The sequence below is a fragment of the Canis lupus genome, chromosome 30, assembly GCF_003254725.2.
Source record: "Canis lupus dingo isolate Sandy chromosome 30, ASM325472v2, whole genome shotgun sequence".
Classification (NCBI taxonomy): domain Eukaryota; kingdom Metazoa; phylum Chordata; class Mammalia; order Carnivora; family Canidae; genus Canis; species Canis lupus.
The window spans coordinates 7,456,212-7,479,694 of NC_064272.1; the positions used below are offsets into that span (position 1 = coordinate 7,456,212).

A 23,483-nucleotide genomic window follows, 5' to 3' on the forward strand; every position below is an offset into this window, starting at 1 on the left:
TTGTTTTTTAAAGATTTTATTTATTTATTCATGAGAGACACAGAGAGAGAGAGGCAGAGACACAGGCAGGGGGAGAAGCAGGTTCCACGCAGGGAGCCTGACATGGGACTCGATCCCAGGTCTCTGGGATCCAGCCCTGGGCTGAAGGTGGCACCAAACCGTTGAGCCACCGGGGCTGCCCAAAAGCAATAATATTATTAATAATAGTCACAACTAACATTTATGGAAAACTTCTTATGTATCAAGTGCTACTGCAAGCCCCCTACATGCATTCACACATTTAATGCTCACAGCAACCTTCCTTATGAGATAAGTACTATTCTCCTTTTGCAGATGAGGAAACCGAGGCACAGAGAGACTCTATGACCCGCCCAATGCCACTTCGCTGGCAAGCCACAGAGCCTGAGTTCAAACTTAGGGGGCTGTGCCTTTAACATCTCAAGGGAGTTCCTCTGGAGGGATCAGAGAGAGAGAGGGAGGGAGAAGGTGGGACATGGGTGAGCTTTGAGGTTTCTAGCCACCGCCACCGAGCACAGCCTTACCCAAAGTAGCAGCGGATGACTTGAAAGGCATTACTCTCACCAATCACCTACTAATTCCCTGTGTATCTCCTAGGAGCCTCTTAATGGGCTCGACTGCAACCCAGCACGTGCAATGTACAATAACATCCGGATGTGGCACCAGGCCCCGCTTCTACCACACTCCAGTAAAAATAAATCTCTCTGTCCAAATATAGACTGGTCAAAAGTGCCATGTTTTACAGGATAGGAGGCAGTTCTTTGGCATTAAAAATAGACAAGTTTTGGCTTCCCTGAAGATCTGGGCAAGAGCACTACTATTTCCAGATGGAAACCTAGGTGGATGGGGTAACTGACTCAGCTATTTAAAGAGCCCAAATAGAAAATTATATCCCCTCTCTGGGCCTCAGTTTACTGATCCATAAAATGAAAAGGTAAGGCATGACAATTGACATGAAAGCTCCCACTGTCTCTGAGGGCAGGAACTGGAGTCCAAAGCTGACCCTCAGAGAGCTGAAGGCCTTCTAAATCATGGGGCCCCTGCACAGATAAGGTCAGCTGGCCCTTAGACCCTCCTCTCACTGCATAAGACCAGAAGTGTTTTTTTTTTTTTCTGAGGATTTTCAGAATTCTGTCAAGGGCTTTATTTATTTATTTTTTTAAAGATATTATTTATCTATTCATGAGAGACACAGAGAGAGAGAAAGCCAGATACACAGGCAGAGGGAGAGGCAGGCTCCATTCAGGGAGCCCGATGTGGGACTCGACCCCAGGATTCCAGGATCACACCCTGGGCCCAAGGCAGACGCTCAACTGCTGAGCCACCCAGGCATCCCAAGGGCTTTAAATTATCCTTTTGAGTCAGACACCTCGTTGATCCACAGAGCAAGGCAGGCCAGCAGTCCCCCTACAAGGAGCATACCTCCCGAGATGCTACCCTGATAAAAGGAAGCCACAGCCCAGCCAGACACCAGAGGGGATGGTGGGCAGTGGAGGCTGCCACTGCAGAGTGCCATCACCCTTCCCCTGTTATTCTGCAGAAGGCTGACATACACATGGAAGAGCTGGAGGCTCAGAGAGGTGGCACAACTTGCTTAAGGTCATTCAGCTGGGGGAGGCTGGGACTGGATCCAAATCCAGGTCTGGATCCAAAGCCCCTGTCTTTCCACCTCCTGGGGCCTCTCCCATGCTGCTTCCCGTGAGGTCAGCATGGCTCTTCTCCACTCCTGGGGGGAAAGGACGTCCTAACAAAAGCCGGGAGCCTGGGGGTAGCTCAGGAGAGCAGCCAGAAAGAAGTCAGGAGACTCGATTTCCCCAACCGACCCCCTGAATTTTCATCACACCTTGAAAAAGAGGGGCCGGCTTTGCTTCAAATGGTTTTATTAAAAATTGTACCAATTGATAGGGGGAAAATATACACACACATATACGCATGTGAAGAACATAAAGCCAAATATTCTGTACAGGTAAAAAAAACAATGGGTCCCTGTTCCCCTCCCTCTCTTTCTCTCTCTCCCAGAGGCAGGGTGCCTAGAACCCAGGGACAAGTAACCCAGGCTGAACAAAATGCTACATTCTCACTGGGTCTCTCCCTGCCAGCCCCTGTGGACCCGGGGATGGGGCAGCGGGGGGGGGGGGGGGGGACGGACGCTCACAGAGCGGGGAGAGGGGCCGCCACTCAGGCAGGGAGTGGGGCAGCAAGGCTGGTGCCCCTAACCAAGAGCTCAGCTTGTGTTATTCCCTCAAAGCTTGAAGTCCCCACCAGCTGAGGTACCCCCTGCCCACAGGGGACCCAGGAGGCTTCGGGGGCTCCTAAGTGATCCCCTTCCTAGACCAGGTCCAGCTAAGGTCCAGCCTCCCACCAAAGATCTGCAGCTTCTTGCAGCCCAGACTGAACGTTGATTCCCAGAAGCCCCACAGAGCCGTGGAGGCAGGAGTCTGTGTTCTCGCTGCTTTCCACTGTCCATACCCCGTCTTCATCAAGTCCACCAAATGACACAAGCTTGCCAGCTCTCTGTGTGCTCCTCTGCCGACTGGGGCAGGCGCAGTGGCTCCCTATCCCCCAATGGAGGTCAAGGCAGGACCATCCCAAACAACCCCCCCAAAATTCCATGCCCAGGCTGGAGCCACCTCGGGATGAGGCTGGGCCTCTGGGGCCAGTGAGACGAGTCAGCTGGGCCCCTCTGAGTGCTTGGAGCATGCCTGACACGTAAGCTCTGGACACAGACCCACACCCCTCAGGGCTCGGGGAGGTCACTGGGAGGTGATTTTTCTCTCCCTCGCACTGAGCAGGAAAAGGCCACAGGGACAGCTCTCCAGCAGCCCAAATTCGAAGCAGGCAAAGGCAGAGAGGCCAGGCCAGGTCCTCCAACTCACTTAGGGAGTCAGATGTCTGGCCTGGGTGGGGTTCTCTCCCTCATTCTGTCTATCCGCTTTCAGAAACTCTAGGGTTCTGAATCAGAAGGGCCTGTCTTGACCCTGAATATCAGGCTTCCTCCCTCCAGGGCTTTTCTATAATGAGAGTGAGGTTTCCAGCCCCTCTCTCCCCTCACCCTCAGCAAACCACAAAAACTCCACAAGTCTTCAGCTGGTTACAGGTCAGGAGCCAGGTCAGAGTCTCCCTCCCTCCAAATCGGATTCTCCTCCCCCTAACTAGAGACAGCCAAGCTCCCTGGGGTGGGGGATGGGGAAAGGGGGCCCAGAGGGAGGGATGCATCTCCTGAGGCTGGACCTGAGGAATGTTCAGACCAACTCACCAGGCAGAGGGGGAAGGGGCCAGTCTAGATTACTAGGCCAATTAAAAACAGCCAGCCAGGAGGAACCGCTCTCCTTCCTGGGGCCATTTACCTCCCGGGTGTTTTGGGGGGGAAGGGCGAAGGAGGGGGTTTTAAATTTTGCCCCAGCTTGCTTAGGGTAGTGAGTGAGTTCCTGGCCTCCCATAAGACAGAGGCAGTGCAGTCGGACTGCCCTCCCCTGGCCTCAGGCTCCATGTTCAGGTGGGCTTGTCAAACTCTGGGATCAGTTCTCAGAGCAGGCCACAGGACATCCTGCCCGGGGCCTGGCAAGATCTCCGAAGCTGGTGGCTTTGCCTCAGCACTGGGGCCCCAGACCATTTATTTGTTCTCTCACTCAGCTCAGCAGGGAAGTCCGCTAAGAGGGGTTCAATGAGGCTGGCAGAAATAATCCTGGTTTTCTTGTGTGCTGCTCAAGCAGACACCAGCAGCCTGCCTGTCACTGCCTTGGTCCAGAAGAGGGAAAACAATGTCCAATGCACATTCTAAAATGCTGTGGAGACACACAAAGAAGGCTGGATTTCACAATGGTCAGCGTGTCCCCGAGTTGGTCTTCACCTGTTCCCTGGGTTCCTTCTGGTAAGCAGGAACCCATCTTCTTAGCAGACAAACCATGGTACACACCCTGAGAACAGAATTCTAGCCAAGAAGAGGTAATACCTCCAGAACATCCAAGCAGAACAAAACAAAGGCTAATATACAGTTTGAGGTCCTTCACCTCAGGGCTGCTGTGAGCCCATATGGCACCTTTGTGCAAATTAGGAACGACACCCCTTCCTCTGAACAGACGTAGCCTAAGACGAGGGCATATAGCCTAGTGGGCAGAGTATGAGCTGGATTTTAGCTTCCATTATCTTCTTCTGCAGGTGCCCTTGTGCAGTGCACAACCTGCCCAACTGCACATCCAGTAGATTAATGCTTCCTGCAGACCTCCTCTCTGTAGAACCGTAGGAGCTTGTTGGGCTTCTTCAGGTTTGAGAGTCTATGTGGACTCCTCCAATTTCCTTGGGTAGCCCTGAGGTCTTCTCTGCCCAGGAAGCCATCTTTACTTTGGGCCTTGCTTCATGTTAGCACCAATGTTATCTTTTCTTACATATGCAAAAAGTATAATTTAATTTCTACATGTCTAGTTAACAGATTCCCTGTGTCTTTTCAGATTCCCCGCATCTGCTATCAGAGCTGCCAGCCTGGCTGCTTTAAATTCTCTCCATGAGTGCCACAGCAGGGAGAAAAGGGAAGTTCAGAGGCAGCTGCAATCCTGCTGAGCTCCAGAGCACGATATTCCCGGGACTAGCTGGAAGCTGAAGGAAGACAGGAAACATGTACCCAAATTTGACAAATTTGACGGCTCCACACTCTAATCATTGCCTGTGATTCTAAAAGACATGCTTCAGCTGACAAAGCCACAGTGCTGGCTTCTTCCTGTATCCCACTAGGTGTGAAAAAGGAATGGGGTTAAGCGGGAGGAGGTATGTCGTTTCCAAGGAAACCAAGGGGTCTGGGTTCCTCTAGGGCTGAGTCTCACAGGTGGGATGGCCACCACACTTCCCAGCCCCATGTCATCCTGCAGTCCGTTGGCTGGGTCTTTTGAAAGAAGAGCTGACAAAGGCACAAGCTGCTGGCTATGGCATGGCCATTGGCTCTTTGGCTCATCCGTGGCTGACACCCAGTGTATCCCAGGCAGCCAGAGGTGGCAAGGGTTCTGCACCTCAGGACCAATCCCGGGGCCTCTGAGTGGGAGCAAGTAAGACTTGAGGCCTACCCGGAAGTTTGGTTCATTTTGCGGCATGTTTGAGGGGTCCTTGGAGAAACCCAACCCTCCCTGAGGTCTGCTGGAGATGACAGGGGCTGGGCAAGAATCCCTGAGCCCTTGAGGCAGGCAATGACTGGGCCAAAGGAGAACCCAGATATGGAGCTGGCTGACTGGCCTAGTGGAAGTTGCCACGCTCAGCTGGAAAGCCCCTGGCCAAGGCCCTGGGGGATTAAAGCAGTGTGACTGTCAGATCTCGGGCCATCCATGGTGGAAGGCTGATAGTGCGGGTGGAACCAGGAGTCTCATCCAATCTCCTATGTCTTCAGCGAGCTCCTGGGAGAAACTACAGTCCACTCGCCGGAGCACATCACTACCTGGTCATCTTCAACAAACGCTCAAGAAACACTCGACGTGTCAGAGCCCTCGGGAGGTCCCACATCACAGACACATCAGCCTCCACTTCAACAGTGTTTGACAAAGGCCCTTACTCCTGGTCGAGGTCCTGAACAGGGAACGATATCCCGCTTGGGTATGTCTTATGTACACAGAGAGACACTTTTAAAATGCAAACGCAAAAAAACAGCAATGAATACACTTCATAAGACACGGTGTCAGTCCTCTCGATGCCAACCAACGTCCTTCCTGTGGTGCCCTGAACGAAGAGGGCAGCCCAGCCTCACCTGGGACCTGCCCCATTCCTGTTCTCATCTGCATTCAAAGCCAGGTTGTGCAGGAAGAGGAGAATCTGCCACCACACTCGATTTTGGTTTTGCTGGTGCTGAAAGGGAAAAAAAAAATGTGATTCCTAAACATAGCCTGTAGCCTTGACGACTCCTGACTCCTTATCATTCCCAATAAAAGTTCAGATCGATGTGTCTAGGGGCAACACTTTAATCCTATCAGGACAGCAAACTGGGGGATGGGGGGGTCAGGGGGGTAGGGGAGGGGTGAGAAGAGTGGTGAAGAGGAGGAGATGAGTTCTCCAAAAAACAATTGCAGTTTTAACATTAAAAAGAAAAGACCCGGCTCTTTATGCACTGTGCACAAGAGGATTAAACGTTTTCCCCTGCTTGCAGGATTTTCCAGAGTTTAGCCAAGTGCTGCTTTTAATCAGATTGGCTCCTGAGCCCCTCAAACCTCAGCTGCATGAACAACAAACTTTCTTCAGAAAGAAAGAGAAGAAGTGCCCCCCTCTCTTCCCCAACTCCAAAGTAACACAGAGAACAAGGGGGGAAGGGGGGGAGCCTCCATCTGCAAGTGATTTGACACTGTGAAGGTCAAAGGGTTAATCTTCAATTTAAACCACACTGCTGAGGCAGCAAAAATCTGATTTCATCCAGTGCAAACACGCACGCACACACATGCACACACACAGACACACACACACACAGACGCATACGCTTGTACGCCCGCCCTCTCTCCCTTCCCAGCATCTCCAGCTCAGTGCTGCCCTTTTTATAGCTGCTCTTGACAGTAAGCCATAAATAATCCCTCTTGGAGCGCTTTCCTACTGACTGGGGCCAATTAAACGTTAAGCAAGAACATACTTGAAAACAAAACAAAAACAAAGAATGCACACTACTCTCTGGAGGTTATCCCAGGTCCTACTGTCAGGCAGGGAAGCTGGGGGCAAAGGTCAGGGGTCAGAAGCTCACAGGCTTGGGGCTGCTGCCACACCCACACAGGTACCATTTCCTGGGGGCCAGCAGAGGCTCCGAGGGGAGTGGGGTGCTGGAAGAGGTGGCCTTTGTCCTCTCTTTGTCTGCCAGGGCAGGAGGACGGGATGCGGGCCCTCTCCACCCGGTCCTCGGTGCAGAGGGGAATGAAAAGCTAGTGTGCAGGAAGAAGCCAGCACGGGCTGGACCGGGGTCACTGGCAGGGCCCCGCAGTGAGTGTGGCCATGTGAAGGGACAGCAGGGCCGGGGCCCTTCTCGGGCTGTCTTTAACCACTGCCTGGGCCCCTATGTCTCAGATGATGAGGACAAGGTAAGTCAGTGGCAGAATGGAAAGTGAGCCCGGGTGTCCCGCGCCCACACCCTTGGAGCTTTGTGGGCAGGGTTGGCCCTGGCCTCCTGGACTTTCCCCCAGGCCCTGTGCAGGTTTCAGGCCCCCCCCCCCCACCTCCACTGGCCTTGGACCACAAAATTAAGAGAGGTGACCTGTGGACTGCAGCCGACCTCAGGGCCCTGCCGAGGCAAGTGAACCCCACGCTCGTCTGGGGCCACAGTGTGCCCCTTGCCCCTGAGGAGGGGAGGCTGGAAAACCATCCAGGAAGCCGGAGTTAGGGCTCCTGCCAGGAGGGGAAATCAGGGTGTGCCACAGAGGAGTCCTGGCAGACTGCAGCGGGAGACTGATGGCTTCCTTGTGTTTTGTAAACAAAGATGAGTAAAAAGAGGAAACACAGCCGGCTTAACAAAATCTGGTTAGAGTGAAGCAGCGTGAAAACAGCCTCAGCTGCAAAACCTGAAGGGTCGGGCCTGCCTGCAGCAGCTGGCAGGGCACCCCGCCTCCTGCTTCCCGCCCCCAGCTGCTGCCCGGGACAGGTGCAAAGGTCATGTGGCGGAACAGGAGGAAAATCCAGGAAAAGACTGGTCCCCAGAGACGCCTGTCTGCTGGAATTCCAAGTCTCCTCAGGTGCCTGTTTGAAAAGGCCAAGTAACAATAACAGCCACAATCATGACAAGAATAGTAGCACTGAGTGTGTCAGGCTCTGAGTCTTCTACAAAGTGTGAAGACTTTGCTGGTCCGTGGACCAGCAGTCTCAGCACCACCTGGGAGCTTACTAGAAATGTAGATCTACTGACTCAGAATGTGCATTTTTAACAAGATCCCCACATGACTTGGAGACTCCATTAAACTCCTTTGGCCCTTCTCGACAATCCTGTGAGATTGTTACATATCATTATCCCCATTTTACAGACAAGAATGTTGAGAGTTCAAGAACTTGGCCACATGGCTACTAAGTGGCAGGGACTGAATGGAATCCAGACCACCTGGCCCTAGAGCAATGTCTTTACCCATTATCATTATTCTCTGGGCACCACCACACAACTTTCTTTATGCCAAAGCAGACCCTTTCTTCTCCTCTTCTCTAAATCCTATCAAAATAGCTCAATGGCCAAGGAAGGGAGATCACAATTCTATGTTGTGGGGCCTGGGCCAATCCCATTTCTGTATGCCTCAGTTTTTTTCCCCAAATGCCCCTAATGGAGGCTGCCTGGGTAACTTCCGGGGCCCTGAGGTATCTGGGGATGAGGGCAATGCAGCACCCTCAGTCCCATCATTTGGGGGTGTTGGGGGACCCAGAAGCAGCTATGGGCCAGAGCGTGCTGTCAGAGAGGAAGGCCGAGGTCTTGCTGGGAGACATAGGCATGCCTAGGTGCAGAGGCAGGGCCACAGACCCACCGCTGGAAAGAACCTGAGTCCCAAGCCTCTGCCTGTGACAGGCCTCAGGGTACAAGGCACTTTGGGCGGTGGGTGGCTCCCTGGGCCAGGACTCAGAGGACCTGGCTGTAGGCGGGAGATTCCCACCAGCTTGTCTGCGAGTCCTCACTTCCCTTGTAAGAGAAATGTAAGCATGGTATTAGATCAGCAGTTCCCAAACCTGACTGTGTCACAGAATCCACTGAGGTGCTGTTAGAAATACAGAGTCCCAGGGTTCCACCCAGGCCAACTGGGTCAGAATCCCCAGGGAAGCAGTCCAGGAATTTGTACATTGAACAAACTCTCTGGGTGACATTTTTTATTTTTTTATTCTATTTATTTAATTATTTTTAAGCTTTTGACTCTTTAAGTAATCTCTACACCTAACACGGGGCTCGAACTCACAACTCTGAGTTCGAGGCCCATGCTCCACTGACCAGGCCCACTAGGTGCCCTAGGGCAACGTTTTTTAAATCAGAAGTAACATTGTATATTTTAGTCATCAAAGTAATACATGTTAACTGTAGAAAAATTGGAAAATACAAGAGGTGAGACGGAAGAAAATAAAATCACTTGTGCTCTTGCAGCCTAGAAGAAAACACTTCATTTTTTTTTTTTTTTCCAGTCTCTTTCAATCTCTTCTCATCAGAATAATGACTTGGCCAAGCCAGAGGTAAATCCTGCCCAGGTGGTTCTGAGGCAGCCAGGCCACAGACCAGCATTTGGAAACCACTGAGGTGCTTTCCGATTCTGAGGTTTGGGATGTGAAGTTTGTCATCCACAATTACCCTCAGGATTACAATTCCGAGCTCCAACAGCTGAATCCAGCCAGCCTCTCGGAGGGTCCGGGTGGGCCGGGAGACCAGGCTGCCTCGTACTGAGTTAAGCTGGCTGCATGGCAGCTGAGAGAGCAGTAAGAGCAGGGCCTGGTAACCAGTCCATGGCCTCAGTCGTCCCTTCTCTGGGCACAAGAAGATGCCACACAAATTCCACTTAGCCTTCTCTTGCCACAGGGCAATCCCTGAAAGGCCCTCTTCTGAAAAGAAACCAAGCTGCATCTCACCAAAATTATCAAAGAATGCCCTGATCATGAAGAAACCAAGCACTTAACAAAACTATCAAAGAATGTCCTGATCAATAACAAATACAATATTAAAAAAAAAAAAATTACACAAAAGGGCCTGACCAGAAAGGAAAGAGAAAGGACATGAAGGGAGGCCAGTGAGAAAAACAGTAAGGAGGAAGGAAATCGACAGTCACTGAACAGGATGAGGTACACAAAGACACCACAATGCCAGAGAACATGGGTCCTTCCAGCAGAAGGTATGGAGGAGCAGGGAAGAAGGAAGGGGAACCAGGAAAGAGTAGGCTTGGCCTCTCATGCTCATGGTACAGCATGGAACGCAGCACCCGAGATCAGTGAGTGCAAACCTTCAGAGCAGGACCTTCCTCTCCCAGAGTTAGCTAGAGTACCCTTCTAAGTCCAGAAACCTGCAAGAAGTGGGGGTTCTAAGAAGGCACAGTCAAGGTGGGCGCTTAGGGATTGGAGATGGAGGCACAAGGGATGGGGAGCTGCTGGGGATTGAAGTTTCCACTTGATTTTAGCCAAAAGGCCGAGAAGTGATTGGGATTGAAGTTTCCACCAGAAGACCTCAAACTGAGAGTTTAGAGGGACAGAGGAGAGGAAAAAAAAGAGAGGTGAATGCCCTGTGGGAAAGGGATCCAACCTGGTGGATAAAAATATCCTCTTCAGTTAAGACAGCATAGGCAGGTACTAGAGACCCAGGGCTCTTCTTTGACGGTCCCACTTCCTTGCTGTGGTCAGGGGATGAAGGCAATCAGCTGACAAGGGTTCAAGTCACCCCCACTGGGCACACAGTAGGTACTTAACAAATGCACACTGGACCGACTACAGAAAAGTCAGCCTTGCAAGATAACCCACTTGTCTGAGGCCGGGAACAAGTGATGTCTGGCCAGGTCTAAAGATGTACTTGATGTGATAGTATCAGCCTCTTGCCTAGGGAGAGGCCCAACTAGTAAAAGGCTTTTCTTCTTCTTCTTCTGTTTTTTTTTTTTTTTTTTTTTTTTTTTTTTAAAGAGCTGGCTGTGGTGTCTGACAAGGTTGGATTACACAAATCAAACTGTCCCATGTGGCCTCTGCCCTAAGCACAGTGTTCCCTCCCCTTCCCCCAGATAAGAATCTCCCTCTGCCTCTCTCCCTTTGGATCCAATTCACACCCTCTGGGCGCTTTGTGTGTCACCAGTATTCCAGATGCTTCAGCAAAAGCTAATTCACCCCCGAAGGACTAGAGGAAAGAACACCCATATACTGTGGCCCTGCTCGAAAAGAACCCTGCCAATTTTACCAAACAGACAGCGATTCATAGTATCTTATACTGAGAGATAAGATCCAATCTACCCATTTCTTCTTCCTAAAGATCTGGAACACAGGAAGGACACATATTATCAATCCCATTTTACAGATGGGGAAACAAAGGCTCAGAAACATCCCTCCAAGCAAATTAGTTGGCAGGGACTGGGGGTGGGCGGTGGGGTTATTCAGACCCCTGTCTTCTAACTCCATAGCTATGTTATTCTGCTAAAATATTACAGTGTATTTATTCACACTGTGGAAAGTAGTACTAACTTTTCAAAGAGAATCACCACTGAACTGCTCCCCTAGTATGTTTAAAGACATTGTTTCCAGATCATTAACTATTTAGTAAGGATGCCGTGGACCAGAAAAACATAAACCTTCCAGAGGCAGAGCAAACTGAAGATCAAACAGAAATAAAGCTAAAAACTGCTCTGAAAGGATGACTTCAGGTCATGTTCTGAAACCACACTTGGTTTCTTTAAAATGCAGAATTTCGCATACCCTGTTTTACAGGGAGAAACATTCTCTTCCAAGTGATGTTTTCCTACCTCTCCCCTGTCTCCATGCTGCTCTAAACCCACCCTGGCGGAGGCTGAGCGGGGCAGCCTTGCCACCAAGAACAGGAATAGAGATAAGAGAGACTTCAGGAAAATTCGACCTGGAAGAAATTGAGGAGATGTTTTTGTTCAATTCAGCAAGCTTTTATCAAGCCCCCAACTGGGGCAAAGGCTTATGAAAGGCACAAAGATGAGCGAGATGTAAACTGCCCTCGATTATTCTATAATGTGAGCAGAAGAAAACAAAAGCATAGAAGTAAGTTTTATGGGAGGCAGAGCCAGGTCAGGGCAGTAAGTGGGTGCTCCTTCATGCTCTTGTTTGCCAGGAGGTGCCTGGAAGCAGTGATGGGTGGTGGGAAGACTACAGTCTTAGGACTGATCAGATCTGTATGGCTCCCAGCACAGCCACTGACAGCATAACTTGGGCGCGCTGGGCTGTCTCCCTTCTCTGAACCTGTTTTCTATAAAACAGCGATGATCGGGTCCAGAAGTAGGAGGTGGCTGTGTGATCAAACAAGAAAAATACACATAAAGCGATGGGCCTGGTGACAAGAGGGAGCAGCTCACTCCCCATGGAGGACAAGGAAAACCTGGGCCTCCCTTAACCTCCCCGACACCTCCCTCAACATCCTCTTCCTCAGAGAGGTCCAGGGGTGGAGGAGTGCTATCTTCTAAACAGACTGTTGCAGTCCTGGGGAAATCCCTGACTTTTCATTCTGAGACGGGCCAAGGTAGCTAGAGGCGGCTGGGCTCAGAAATCCAGGCTGCCAGGCTGACCAAGGGATTCTGAAACCCACAGGGCAGCCCCTTGGGCCCAGTGGCCCACTGCCCTAAGAATGCTTCTGACCCAGACGGCCGGAGTAACAGGCAACGTGGCAAAACGGAAAAAGAAAAAAATAACTCCTTGCCAAGAGCTTCCTCAGTGCAGCCAGTAGTGCTAACAGGACGTTGAAGCCACACCACCCTGGCGACACCAATCACTTCTCCAGGGAAGAAGGGGTAGCCTGGAGCCACTGGTTCTCAGTGGAAGACAGGAGGGTTTCCTCTATGCAACTGCAGGCCACTGGCTTCAGCTGTGTGTGTGGGGGGAGGGGGGAATGGGGGAGGGAATAGAGATGGGGGAGGGGATAGGGCTGTGTCCACCACCCAGATCCCCAGAGCCTTTGGGGCCCCTACCTATCCTCCCACAGAGATGGCTCTGGCTCCCTCAGCCTGAGAACTGCTTCATCAAACTATCAGACAACTTAAGAACTCAAGAAAAAAACCTGCTGTGGGTGCTCCAGGCATAAGTAAGGGACAGAGGACGGAGGACTGCCAGATGTGCTGTGGGTCTACAAGACTGTGGAAAAGGAACCCTAGAGCTCTGGCTCCCAAACTGGAGCCTTAGCAGCTGGCTGTTCTCAGCCTGTCTGAGGCCAGTTCCCTAGGCAGGACAAGGCAAGCTAAGTATGGAAGAAGGCTGGACCCTCCTCTTCGCCACATACACTGACTGTTCTCGTTCTGGTCATGGAACATGCCCTCTTGCTTGCCAGACGTGATCAAAAGGCAAACTAGACATTTTTCTTCATCCTTCTTTTCTAGTACCTCTCCGAGCCCCTCCTCCCATCACCCCCTTCACCCTTAAGGGGGAAAAAAAAGCCAACTCCCATCCCCAAGGCCCAGCTTGGTGGGGAGGGAATGAACTATCCGGAACTATAAGGCCCTTCTCCTGGAAGAGAGAGTAGTCAGGTGCAGAGTTGTGTGGGGAACTCGGCCTCTAGTCAGCCACGCTGATGACTCAGAAGCTAAATATAGTGAGCGATATAAACAGAGCCAGCCACAGAGCAAACACAGGGCCCCGAAGCCCCGGCCTGGCTCTCACGCACAGCAGCCCTCCCCAGTAACACCCCCCCCCTCCCCAACCTCCCCCAGCCCCCAGCCCTCTCCTAGGTAGACCTCCCACTGCTGGAACAGAGGCTGGCTCCACAGGGACCGGCTCACTCTAAGGTGAAGCCCTGGGGCTCCTACTCAGGGCTGCCACATCTAGGGCCTGAACAACCTCATTAGCCGCAGTCTGAGCACCCCCAAAACCACTTAGCAACAAGGAAGGCATCTCAAAGGGTCAGGTAGCAGCAGTCAAGGGCCCCTGAACAAAGGATCCAGGCTGTTGGCAGATGTAAACACCACTCTGGGTACGACTTCCAAGCGAGCTCCCCAAGAACTATAAAGACAGGCCCAAGCAAAATCCTACAATCATCTTTTGGCACGTTTCCCAAAATGTTAAACTGCCCACACCTTAATAGTTATAGGTACTACAATCTCCAACGGGCTTTCACATCTGTTCTGCTAAGTAAGCATTAGAAATCGAGGTGCAGAAGTTAAATGATTTGTCTATGGACAGAAAGCTTGTGACAGAGGGAGGATTTGAACCTGAGTCTACCTTTAAGTATAGGATCCTTTCTGGAATATTGCAATTAAAGATAGTTTTTAGTGAGTATCTGACATTTTCTTCAGATTTCATTTTTCAGAAAGTCTAATTACTGTTCAGGGAATTTCCAAATTTGACTATTCTGAATGAAGCCACTCCTGGTCCAACTGAAAAAGCCATTTCCAACTCAAAGAATTCCAATGTTCTTGTGGTTTTACTCACTCAATGGTCTACAGCGGCTTTTTTTTTTTTTGATTCTTGGCTTTTTAACATTGCCCAGAAATACCCCCCATAAATTTCAAGGTGGTGCCACTGGGATAGGAGACTTTCCTAAGAGGAGGAGGACAGAAGCTACTGCCCATTCTTAGGCCCATGCTGGAGAAGACTGTGGCAGGTGGAATAGAATGAAAGTAGAACCCACATCTTCTGACCCCAGCAGCTCATGAACACAGTGAGGAAGCTAACCTGTACCTCCTCCTCCCTGCAAAAGCTGGACAGACACAGAAATACCAAGGTAACTTCACAGAGCCTGAGTCAAGGTAAGCCATGGCAAGCACATCACCAGACATCTGCTGCAGAGGAACAAAGAGGAGAACCTTCCAGGGGCATCTGGGTGGCTCAGTCAGTTGAATGTCCAACTCTTGGTTTCAGCTCAGGTCATGGTCTTGGGTCATGAGATTGAGTCCCATATCAGGCTCAGTGCTCAGCATGAAGTCTGCTTGTTCCTCTCCCTCTACCCCTACACACACACACACACATACTCTCTCTCTATCTAAAATAAAGAAATAAAATCTTAAAAAAAAAAAAAAAAAGAGGGGAACATTCTACTCCTGACCCAAAGGAAGGTGGGGCATTTGATTGGGTTTGGAAAGGCTTTTACCTCCAATCACCTAGCATTCAACTCTCCTGTTGCTTTGGAGACCCAAACTGCTGACAAAAAGCGCCTTACTGACAGTGATCTTCTGCCTTCAAATCTTTGCCCTTCCATCCAGAGGAGCCACCCTGAACAGATCACACAGGTAACCAGGCTAGATGCCCACCCCACATGCTCCCTAGGATGTATGTTGGGAGGGCTTATGGCCAGCAAAAACTGAGATCCAACATCCAGTGGAACTTGCAACCTTTTGAATCTGGGGTTAAGTTGATGCACTCAATTTGCCAAAATGCCATGCTGCAACACACTACCCCATCATTGTACCTCCCAGCCCCTCTGCTCACATCTCCTAGGAAGAAGTATTCCCCTGATACACAAATAGAATAACTAAGGTCTGTAACTGGGGACCAAAAGTGGCAACTCACACTCCCTACAGGACTCAGGGACCAATGGCCGTTGTCTGGCCCTGGGACACCATCCCAGATCTGAGGAGAAAGGAGATGGCTAAGCCCTCCCAACACCTTACTGCCTTACTTGGGTTGTATTTCTGTCACTCTCTAAACTCAACCTATGACAATGGGGGATGGCCATCATTTCTTTGTGGAGAAATGTACAAGGCCGAGGTCCACAACTGAACAGCTTGGACACAAATTTCTCTATGCAGGGCAGGTGGAGGGGAGCTCAGGGGAAGCAGCTCTGCTAAGGGATCAGCCTGATGGGAGGCGTGGGAAATGTACTGTGAACTGACAAGAACAAATGTGAGGGACGATCAGGCTTACAGACAAAAGGAAACAAGCATTAACAAGTACCTACTGTGTACCTGGAGCTTTCATTGGTATTTTCTCACTTAATCGTCACAATACAATTCTGTGGTATTAGCTCTAATTTACAGAAGAGGACGATGTGGACTTGGCAACGTCAAGTGCCTTCCTGATGGCTAGTAGGTGTTAGAACGGGTATTCAAATCTGGACCTTCTTGACCTTGGATTCAAAGCCTAGAGACTGGGGAACCCTGGGTGGCGCGGCGGTTTGGCGCCTGCCTTTGGCCCAGGGCGCGATCCTGAAGACCCGGGATCGAATCCCACGTCGGGCTCCCGGTGCATGGAGCCTGCTTCTCCCTCTGCCTGTGTCACTGCCTCTCTCTCTCTCTGACTATCATAAATAAATAAATTAAAAAAAAAAAAAACAAAGCCTAGAGACTTAATCCTAAACCACTTCCTAGTACTTCAGTTTCTCTGCCTGCAAAGGAAGGGAATAGGGAAAGAAAATTATCCTAGCCTTTCCTGTAGGAGCTCCCAGAGAAGGTCCGTGAGTGGGGTTAGAGGGAAAGACGGGCTTAAAAGCAAGAGGATTCCACAGACAAAAATGTTTGGTTCTCTGTAATGGAAAATTTGGGAAAACCAGCTCTGGCCTAGAAAGGCTTAGCTGACCAGCCTCCTGCTACTATGAGGTCGGAATAGACAGCAGCCAGGGGGCCAAGGGACACAGGGACCTCAGGTGCCAGTATGGGGTCAAGTGCAGAGCAGGGGAGATTTGTCTATGGTTCTCCTCTGGCTCTGCTGCTTGCTCCTCCTCCCAGGCCAGGGTGGCTCTGGCTGATAGCTGAAAGATACCCTCAAGGAGGCAGCCCTGACCTGGGGGAAGCGATGCCAAGCAGCAAAGAGCAGGATCAAACCTTGGAATGAAGACTGTCTCCTCCTTTTCAGGACTGAGTCATGAAGAAAGGGCCCTGGGCTATGTTCTAGTCCTGTCCTCACAGCCTGCTCCCAAGCCTACAGGGGCTCACCAATGCATGGGAAACAACTGTTGAGAGAGATTAGGTCTACCGGGAATGAGAAAGGCTGCCTTCCAGACAGTCCTCTAGATGAATCTAGGAGACCCCGAGCCACCGTGTGTCCTCCGGCAGCTCCAGCACTGGGACTGGGAGCTGGGAACTGGTCTCAGCCCTAGGCCTGTATAACCAGGCAAGAGTGAATGGGCAGGAAGGAGGCCAAGAAACGGAAATCAAGAATCAGAGTGAGTCCACACATGGACCTAAGGAGAGACTCGAAGCCAAGTTTCCAGAAAACAATCAAAGGAGGGACTAGGAACTGGAGCCTGGGGCCAGAAGCTAGGCTGCCTTATTACCTAAGCATAGGGCCACCTTCTCTTCCCGATTAATAGGGGCTGGGAGACCCACCCAGGGACGAGGTCTAGCCCCCGATTTCCCTCAGAACTCCTCGGCAGAAGGCACTGACCATATCTAACCCTGATGGTCTGTTCTCAGGAGACCAAAAGACAACTTCTCTCTCCCCTGGGGCTGGCAACGGATTGGCCCTGAAGTCAAACCTACTGTGATCCCCTGGTGTCACCCATCTCGACTCCGGGTCTGCCCAATCATGATGGAATTCTCTTGATTCCGGCCACACACACACACACACACACACACACTGCCCGCCAGGACGGCCCCAGAGGTAGGGAATGTGTTCAGTTCCAGGTGGCGGGCCTTTGCTCCCCTGGCGGCTGTACCAGCCCCATTCAGCCCTGGGCTCCCTCCCGCCCCGTCCCGCCCCGTCCGCCCCGGGCAGCCGTCCAGAGGGCCAGCCTGGGAGGAAGGGTTAAGTGCCTGGGGGCCGGCCCAGACCGAGGCCGGGCCGGGCGCCTCCAGCCCGCGGCACGGAGGGCTCCTGCAGCACGAGCCCGCCAGCCGCCGCCTTTGTTGACGGACTCGGCCACATGCTCGGCTGACACGCGATGCTCCGCCCCGGCGGGGCTGGTGCCAGGCTGCCGGCCAAGCGCGGGCCGCCCGTCTGGAGAGACTCTCCGAGGTCCGCTCTCCAGAGTCCCGGGTCCCGGTTCCCAGACAGAGACAATGAGGAGCAGCCTCCCCAGCTGGAAAGTGTCAGGTTACAACCGGTTCCACCACTTTCCCCCACTCAGGCCCATCCCTCGGCGGCCTCGGTTACCCGGCTCCCACGGCACCTCAGCCCGGCGCCCCCCACCCCCCAACTGGCCGGTTTCAAAGCGGCTCCCTGGGAATCTTCCCCTGAGGTCCACGAGGGGCGATCTCCCCACCTGGCCTCGGGCAGACGCGGTGTGGCAGATGAGGCTGCGAAGCCACCCATTCCCCAGGAGAGATCGGGGCTTTCCTGCCCCAGGTGGGACGAACCGCTCTTAGAAGCCTGAGCCCAGAGGCGGCAGGTAACCCACTTGGAGCTCTGAGAGGGCAGGAGTGCTCGGACAGTTGGGCCCACCCAGTTCACCGGAACCACAGCAGCCCAGGCCAAGACCCCGGGACCATGCCCTTGGGGTCCCGGCAGACACGGAGTGGCTGAGGCAGGTCCTGGTCCACCCCCACCCCCCAGCCCCAGCAGACTCTCCTCCCGCCCCAGCCCAGCTCCCAGCTCCCGTGCCTACTTGCTGCATATGAAGCCGATGGAACTGGTCTGCAATGCACTGAAGCTTTCGGGCAATCTGTACCTCTGCTCGATGTTGCCACTGCCCTTCCGGGGGCTGCTCGAGGAGAGGCAAGCCTGCAGGGAAACTGGCAGGGAGAGGGAGCCGGTAGCCAGCGTTGCCTGCGAAGACAGAGGGCCCACATCTCAGCGTTCTCCACAACTCCACTATCCACCCCGAGGTGCCTGACGCTCCCTGCTGAGACCTGGGGCCGAGGCCTTCATCGGGGCACTCTGCCAGGTTTGGACAGACAGATCTGCTGGCTGCCCAGGCGTCTAAAAGCTGCCGTTCAGAGAACGGGAGGGAATGGTCCCAGCCTTCCCTGTAGTTCTCCATTCACAGGCAGTGCCAGGGTACAAGTAGTATGTGTGGGTGAACCTGCCAGCCTTCTGTCTTTATTTACCAAGCTATGCTTGACCACAATTTATTTTTCATGCAGTAGCAGGTTGAAGCTCTTCTCTGGAAAAGCACCGGAGGCAGCTCTCCAGAGTTCCTGGGTTGAGCAAAGCAAGGCAGAGAAAGAGAAAACCAAAATGTGCCTTCACTTTTTCCTCTGGCTGGGCCCAGGTCCCACAGCTCGGGACAATGGTACTAAAACTAGGGAGAGCAAACTCTTCAGACCCACTGGATAGCCAAGTTCCTCTCTGGAGGAGCCCCAGGCCAGACCGCAAGAGCTAGAGACCAGCGCTGCACCCTACCCCAGTGCTGGCAGTCGAGCTGCCGCTAGGGGTGCCTGCCTGCCTGCCTTCTTCCTCTGTTCCTTCTTCCCTGCCGGCCTTATCCATCTCCTCAAACTCCAAAAAGAACTGCAGGGCAGCTCCCTCTGGGAATAACTGCAGCGTCTTCTCAATATGCTCCATCAGACATAGCAAGTTCGCCTCCAAGCCCTTCCCCTCCCTCCATAAGCTATTGTGCTAAAAGAAGAAAGCAGACTAAGTGTCTAACCCTGTCCCTTTGCCAGAGGAGGGCATGTTACTCATAAAGCAAACCATTTAAGCCCACAAATGAAGGGGTCTTGTCTGATTGAGCCTTGGAAACAGCCCCTCTACTGGCATCGAGCCCCGGCAGGCCCAACCTCTTTCTCTAGTTCCCCTTCCAAGCACAGAAAGTCCCAAGTGACACCTTCTGCCTTCAGGAATCTTCCCCTCCCAGAAAGGGCCGGGTTTTTCCCTTCAGTGTCAACAGCGATTCACACAGATCTCCCAACCTTCACTGGGGCCACATTGGCCAATTTACAAAAGGCATATCACTCCCAGGACACAAAAGGCTGGGCCACTCAACGGGCCACAGGATGTAAAACTCAAGGCCCAGGTACCACTCTCCTATCCCAAAAGGTACCACAGACCCAAGGATCCCTGCAGAAACGGACAAAAAGGCAGAAATGATGGCAGGCATAGCAATTTGCCCTTCTCAGTGCCTAAGGAGCACAGGTGAAGAGCAATGACAAGCAGAGAAGCAGAATGACAAGAATCGAGGAATCAATAGCCCCTGCTGTTCAATTTGGGGAAGGAAATAACAAAGTGCACGTTTGGGGAGGGGAAGTCCCCTCTTTTCCCCCAGTCTCTATGGGAGGAGTCCTGAGGCTAAGAGCACTCACCATAAAAGAGTCGCTGGGGCTCTTCGGTCACCCCACAAGGCAGCATGACACCCTGACTTGGGGAGGCCGGACTGAGGGTCTGGGTGGCCTTGTCTTCCTGGCTGGTGGGTCGAAGCCCAGGGCCACAGCAGTGGGTGAGAGGGAAGAGATGCAGACGGCTGAGGGGGCAGTCCAGCTGGCTCTGGGCAAACAGGTCAGCAGAGAGCAAGCTCCCAGGCTGGGTCCCCGGCTCCCCATCCTCTGGCTGGAACACATCATCCTCCAGCTCCTCCACACACTGAGGCGGCTCCATCTCCCCTGTTAGAGCACAATGCAGGCCTCTGGGATGCTGCTTCTACCCAGGCCAAAGCTGAGGGATTCCCCTCCCCTTTTTTCTTTCCTGCTTCCCCTTCTTATTTGGGTGAGTAGGGCCAGGTACTGATGACAGACAACTGGTGATAAAGTACTACCAAGGATGACACCCGCCCCAAAGGCTGAGGACAGCCTCACTGCTCCATACCTCTTCCCTGGGCCTTCTGGGAGCCACCCCCCACCTTGGTCTTTTCTCCTGACCCAGGCTGGTTCCGGTCATGAAGTCTGACTGCTATTGACTCTGAGCACTAGCAGGGGTATGATCAACGGCTACAAGCATGCAGGACACCTGGGGAAATGTCAACAAGACCAGACCCTGTGAGTGGCTATGGGAGGGCAGAGGGTGCTGGGACTGGCTGTACACACAGTGCTCGCTCGCTCTCTCTCTCTCTCACACACACACACTCACTCACTCACTGCCCTGAGGAGTAACCACCAAGCTCTCATTTCAGTCTGAACTGAGCTCCAGGCTCAGCAGCAAAAACAAAAGCCAGCAACTCTAGGGCAGCCAGGTTCCCTCCAAACCTGTTAAGCCCCGCCCAGCTGCCGATCTACCCTAGTCTCCACCCCCTGCTTGCTCAACACAACAAACAGGCTCCACGGTGTGGTAAGAGTGGGTCCTGGGAGAGAGGGCAGAAAGACCCAAGTGAGTCATTGGCCTCCCAACAGAGCAGAGCCATCTGCCCACCACAGCTTGGCCTAGAGGGTAGGTCCAACATCCAGCAATGTGGCCAGCCTCCCCCAGCTCAGCCTACTCACTCGTCTCCATGACTTTAATCTTCTTTGCCCACAGTCTACCTACCATTCCTGTCGGCACCGAACCTGAGATTGGTCTAACCCTCCTTACAGAAGGAAGTGAAATTCAGCCCTCTTTTTGTGACCTCACTCACTGTCTCTGTACTACTCAGGTTGTTGATAGGAGTTTCTTGGTAATAAAGAAGTTCCTCTTGCTCCACCTGATGGTTCTTGGAAATCTGAGCTTGGAGCCACCCAGCATCTTGAGCTCCCAACTCAGCCCCCTACATACACACACATACACCAGGAACTTGTTAGGGTCCCTGGGGCAGCCAGAAGCAACAACTACCTGAATGGTTTGGGATTCAGAGGGATACTGTTTGTCACTGCCAGATTCAATTAGAGATCCCCTGGGAATTCTGTCTCCCAGTCTCTTTCTTGCCTTTGAAGAACAAGCCAAATGGTCTGTAGGCTGGTAAGATACTTAAAGGAATCTCACTTAAATTCAGAAACTTGGCTTTCCAAAATGCAAGCTCTCTCCGAGGCGCTTGCTTCAACCTTCCCTCCATCCCAACCAGTCCATGAGCTACTATGACCCTATCTTTGCCCTCTTCCCTGGTGAGTGAGGAGATGCCAGCTTGGATGGCAAAACAGGCACATGGTGTTCTTTAGAAAGTGTTTCCCAAAGGAGGGTAGGAGATCTTCAGCTTATCAGCAACAGGAAACAAAGTTTCTTGCTGAAAGGACCAAGTACTGTCTTGCCAGTCACCTGGCAGGGGCTCTTCTCCAGCCTTTCAGCCTTCTCTCTGCAGACTGGCAATCCCAGGCTAAGAGGGGGCCCTCCAAAGCTAATCACAAGCAGGAGTCATTGTCTTGGGTTTTCCTTTGAAGCCAGTCACCTCCCCCTCCCCCACCCAGCAAGGCCCCAAAGTTCAACCCTTGCCTGGACTGGACTGTCGGGGAAATGCAGCCATAGGGTGTGTCTCTGCAAGCCCTGGGGACCCTACCCATTCTCCACAAGAACTGCAGGTGGCTCCTCTGTACGTGGGAGCCTCCCGAGGGGTGCTGGGCAAAGTCAAGTGTAAACTGGGATATGGTAAAGAGACCCTCTGCTCTCTTCGCCTGAGCTGAGGAGGTGATGTCCAAACTGGTAGGAGGAGCACACTTCTTGAGAGCACTGCCTGGGAAGGTTTTATTCCTAGCAAAGGGGAACCAAAGCCCGCTTTGGAACCATCTCAGCCCCGAAGGGCTGTAAGAGGGATGCTGAACTTAAGACTCCTCCTCCTAGGAGAATAGCCAGGCACTCGGAGGTTCCGTAGGAGTTAAAATCTGGGAACGCACACATACATGCGTACACACCCACACGACACACAGCAGACCTGGGTGACTCCAGGAGAGAGTCTCGGCCTCCGAGTCGTGATGCCAGGGCTCCGCGCCAGGGTCCAGCGTGACGAGCACTCGGGGGCTTGGCGCCCAGAGTCAATTGGGAAGGAGGGAAAGAGCCCAGCTGTTAAGGAGAGGAGCCTTCAGACTCCGCAGGGAGGCTGGACGCCCCCCCACCCCCTGTCCTACCCCCGAGTCAGATCCAGAGGCCGGGCCGTTCTCGGGAGCCCAGGGCTGCTCAGCAGTGAACCGCAGCTTCCCCTGCCCACCTGGACCCAACTCCCTGCTGTCTGAAATGCTACTGCCCCCAAGTTCCCTCGCGGAGCAGCGCACCTAGATAAGGGTCCTGCACCGCGTTCCCGCACCCCGGCGCTCCAGTCCTCCATGGTCCCCCCACACGCCCGCAGCCCAACCCTTCCCGGGCCCCCATGCGCAGCTCGACTCCTCGCCCCACTTCCCGCCGAGGTGCGATCCAACTCCGCCCGGCCCCCGGCCGCCCGCGCGCTCACCGGGCTGCGGCGGGTGGCGGGCGGCGCGGGCAAGGGCGGCGGCGGCAGCTGGCGGGCCGGCGCGGGAGGAGGCCGCCGTGCACCGCGCGGTATTGTTTCCAAAATACGCCCGCTCGGGGCATCCCGCAAACAGCTGATGAGGCCCCGCCTCCGGCGCGTCACGCCCCCGGCGGCCAATGGCGAGCGGAGCCCCGAGTCCCGGGCTGGGCGGCTGCCAGGGACCGTCACGAATGTACCAACCTTCCCTTGGAAACACTGCAAGGGGCCGAGCGAAATTCCGGCTCCCGTCAGAAACGCAATCGGAGAGCCGTAGTCGGCGCAGATTCCGATCCCGAGCGCAAGCCCGGGAAGGACCGAAAGGCCCTGGTCCTCTCCATTAGAAGGGAGAGAGGGGGCGCCAAAATGACTTTTGTCTTCTCTTTCTCGGGAATGGTCTGAATAATGACGGAGCGCCCAGAAAGGGAGAAGAGGAGGACGCAGCGGGCGGCGTCCGTCGAGGGCAAGGTGCGTGTCCTCGTGGACCCCGGCCTGGTGGCAAAGCGCCCTCCCGCCTGCCTAGCCCGGCGGAAAGAAACTCCAGGCGCGAATCTTCGGGAAGCATGCGGACACCTGCGTCTGGCACTGTTACTACTGAGTGACATTCAGATCTAACACATCCAGAGGGACCCTCAGGTCCTCTTCTTGAGGGGGCGTGGACACCTACAAAATAAGTATGTAGCCGAGGAGAGGGGAGATCGAGAATGCAGGGGCTGCTTGAGCAGTTGACACACAT

The 23,483-nt window shown here is 53.1% G+C and overlaps 1 protein-coding gene across 4 annotated transcripts; it reads right to left on the reverse strand.

Moving 5' to 3' along the window:
• Positions 1-1,881: 1,881 nt before the first annotated feature.
• Positions 1,882-23,014, reverse strand: BMF (Bcl2 modifying factor). Of its 4 annotated transcripts, none has more exons than XM_035708716.2 (6): positions 22,712-23,014; positions 22,199-22,326; positions 20,267-20,373; positions 19,734-20,030; positions 18,098-18,258; positions 1,882-5,841 (listed from the first exon to the last, which is right to left on the reverse strand). In XM_035708716.2, exons 4-6 carry the CDS (start codon positions 20,023-20,025, stop codon positions 5,740-5,742), a joined length of 555 nt encoding a protein of 184 aa, XP_035564609.1. In that variant the 5' UTR covers positions 20,026-20,030; positions 20,267-20,373; positions 22,199-22,326; positions 22,712-23,014; the 3' UTR covers positions 1,882-5,739. The 4 variants fall into 4 exon arrangements, with proteins under 4 accessions (XP_035564609.1, XP_035564608.1, XP_025329009.2 ...); XM_035708715.2 differs by having other exon boundaries at positions 20,233-20,373; XM_025473224.3 differs by lacking the exon at positions 20,267-20,373 and having other exon boundaries at positions 22,712-23,013.
• Between the last annotated feature and the right edge of the window lie 469 nt (positions 23,015-23,483).

Bases quoted from the DNA above. Each gene is read 5' to 3' on its own strand.
- BMF (XM_035708716.2), bottom strand. From the start codon at position 20,025: ATGGAGCCGCCTCAGTGTGTGGAGGAGCTGGAGGATGATGTGTTCCAG. The intron at 18,259-19,733 runs GTGAGTGCTCTT...CTGTCTTCGCAG, and splicing joins GCCCCAGCGACTCTTTTATG to GCAACGCTGGCTACCGGCTC. The intron at 5,842-18,097 runs GTAGGCACGGGA...TTTCCCTTTCAG, and splicing joins ATCGGCTTCATATGCAGCAA to CACCAGCAAAACCAAAATCG.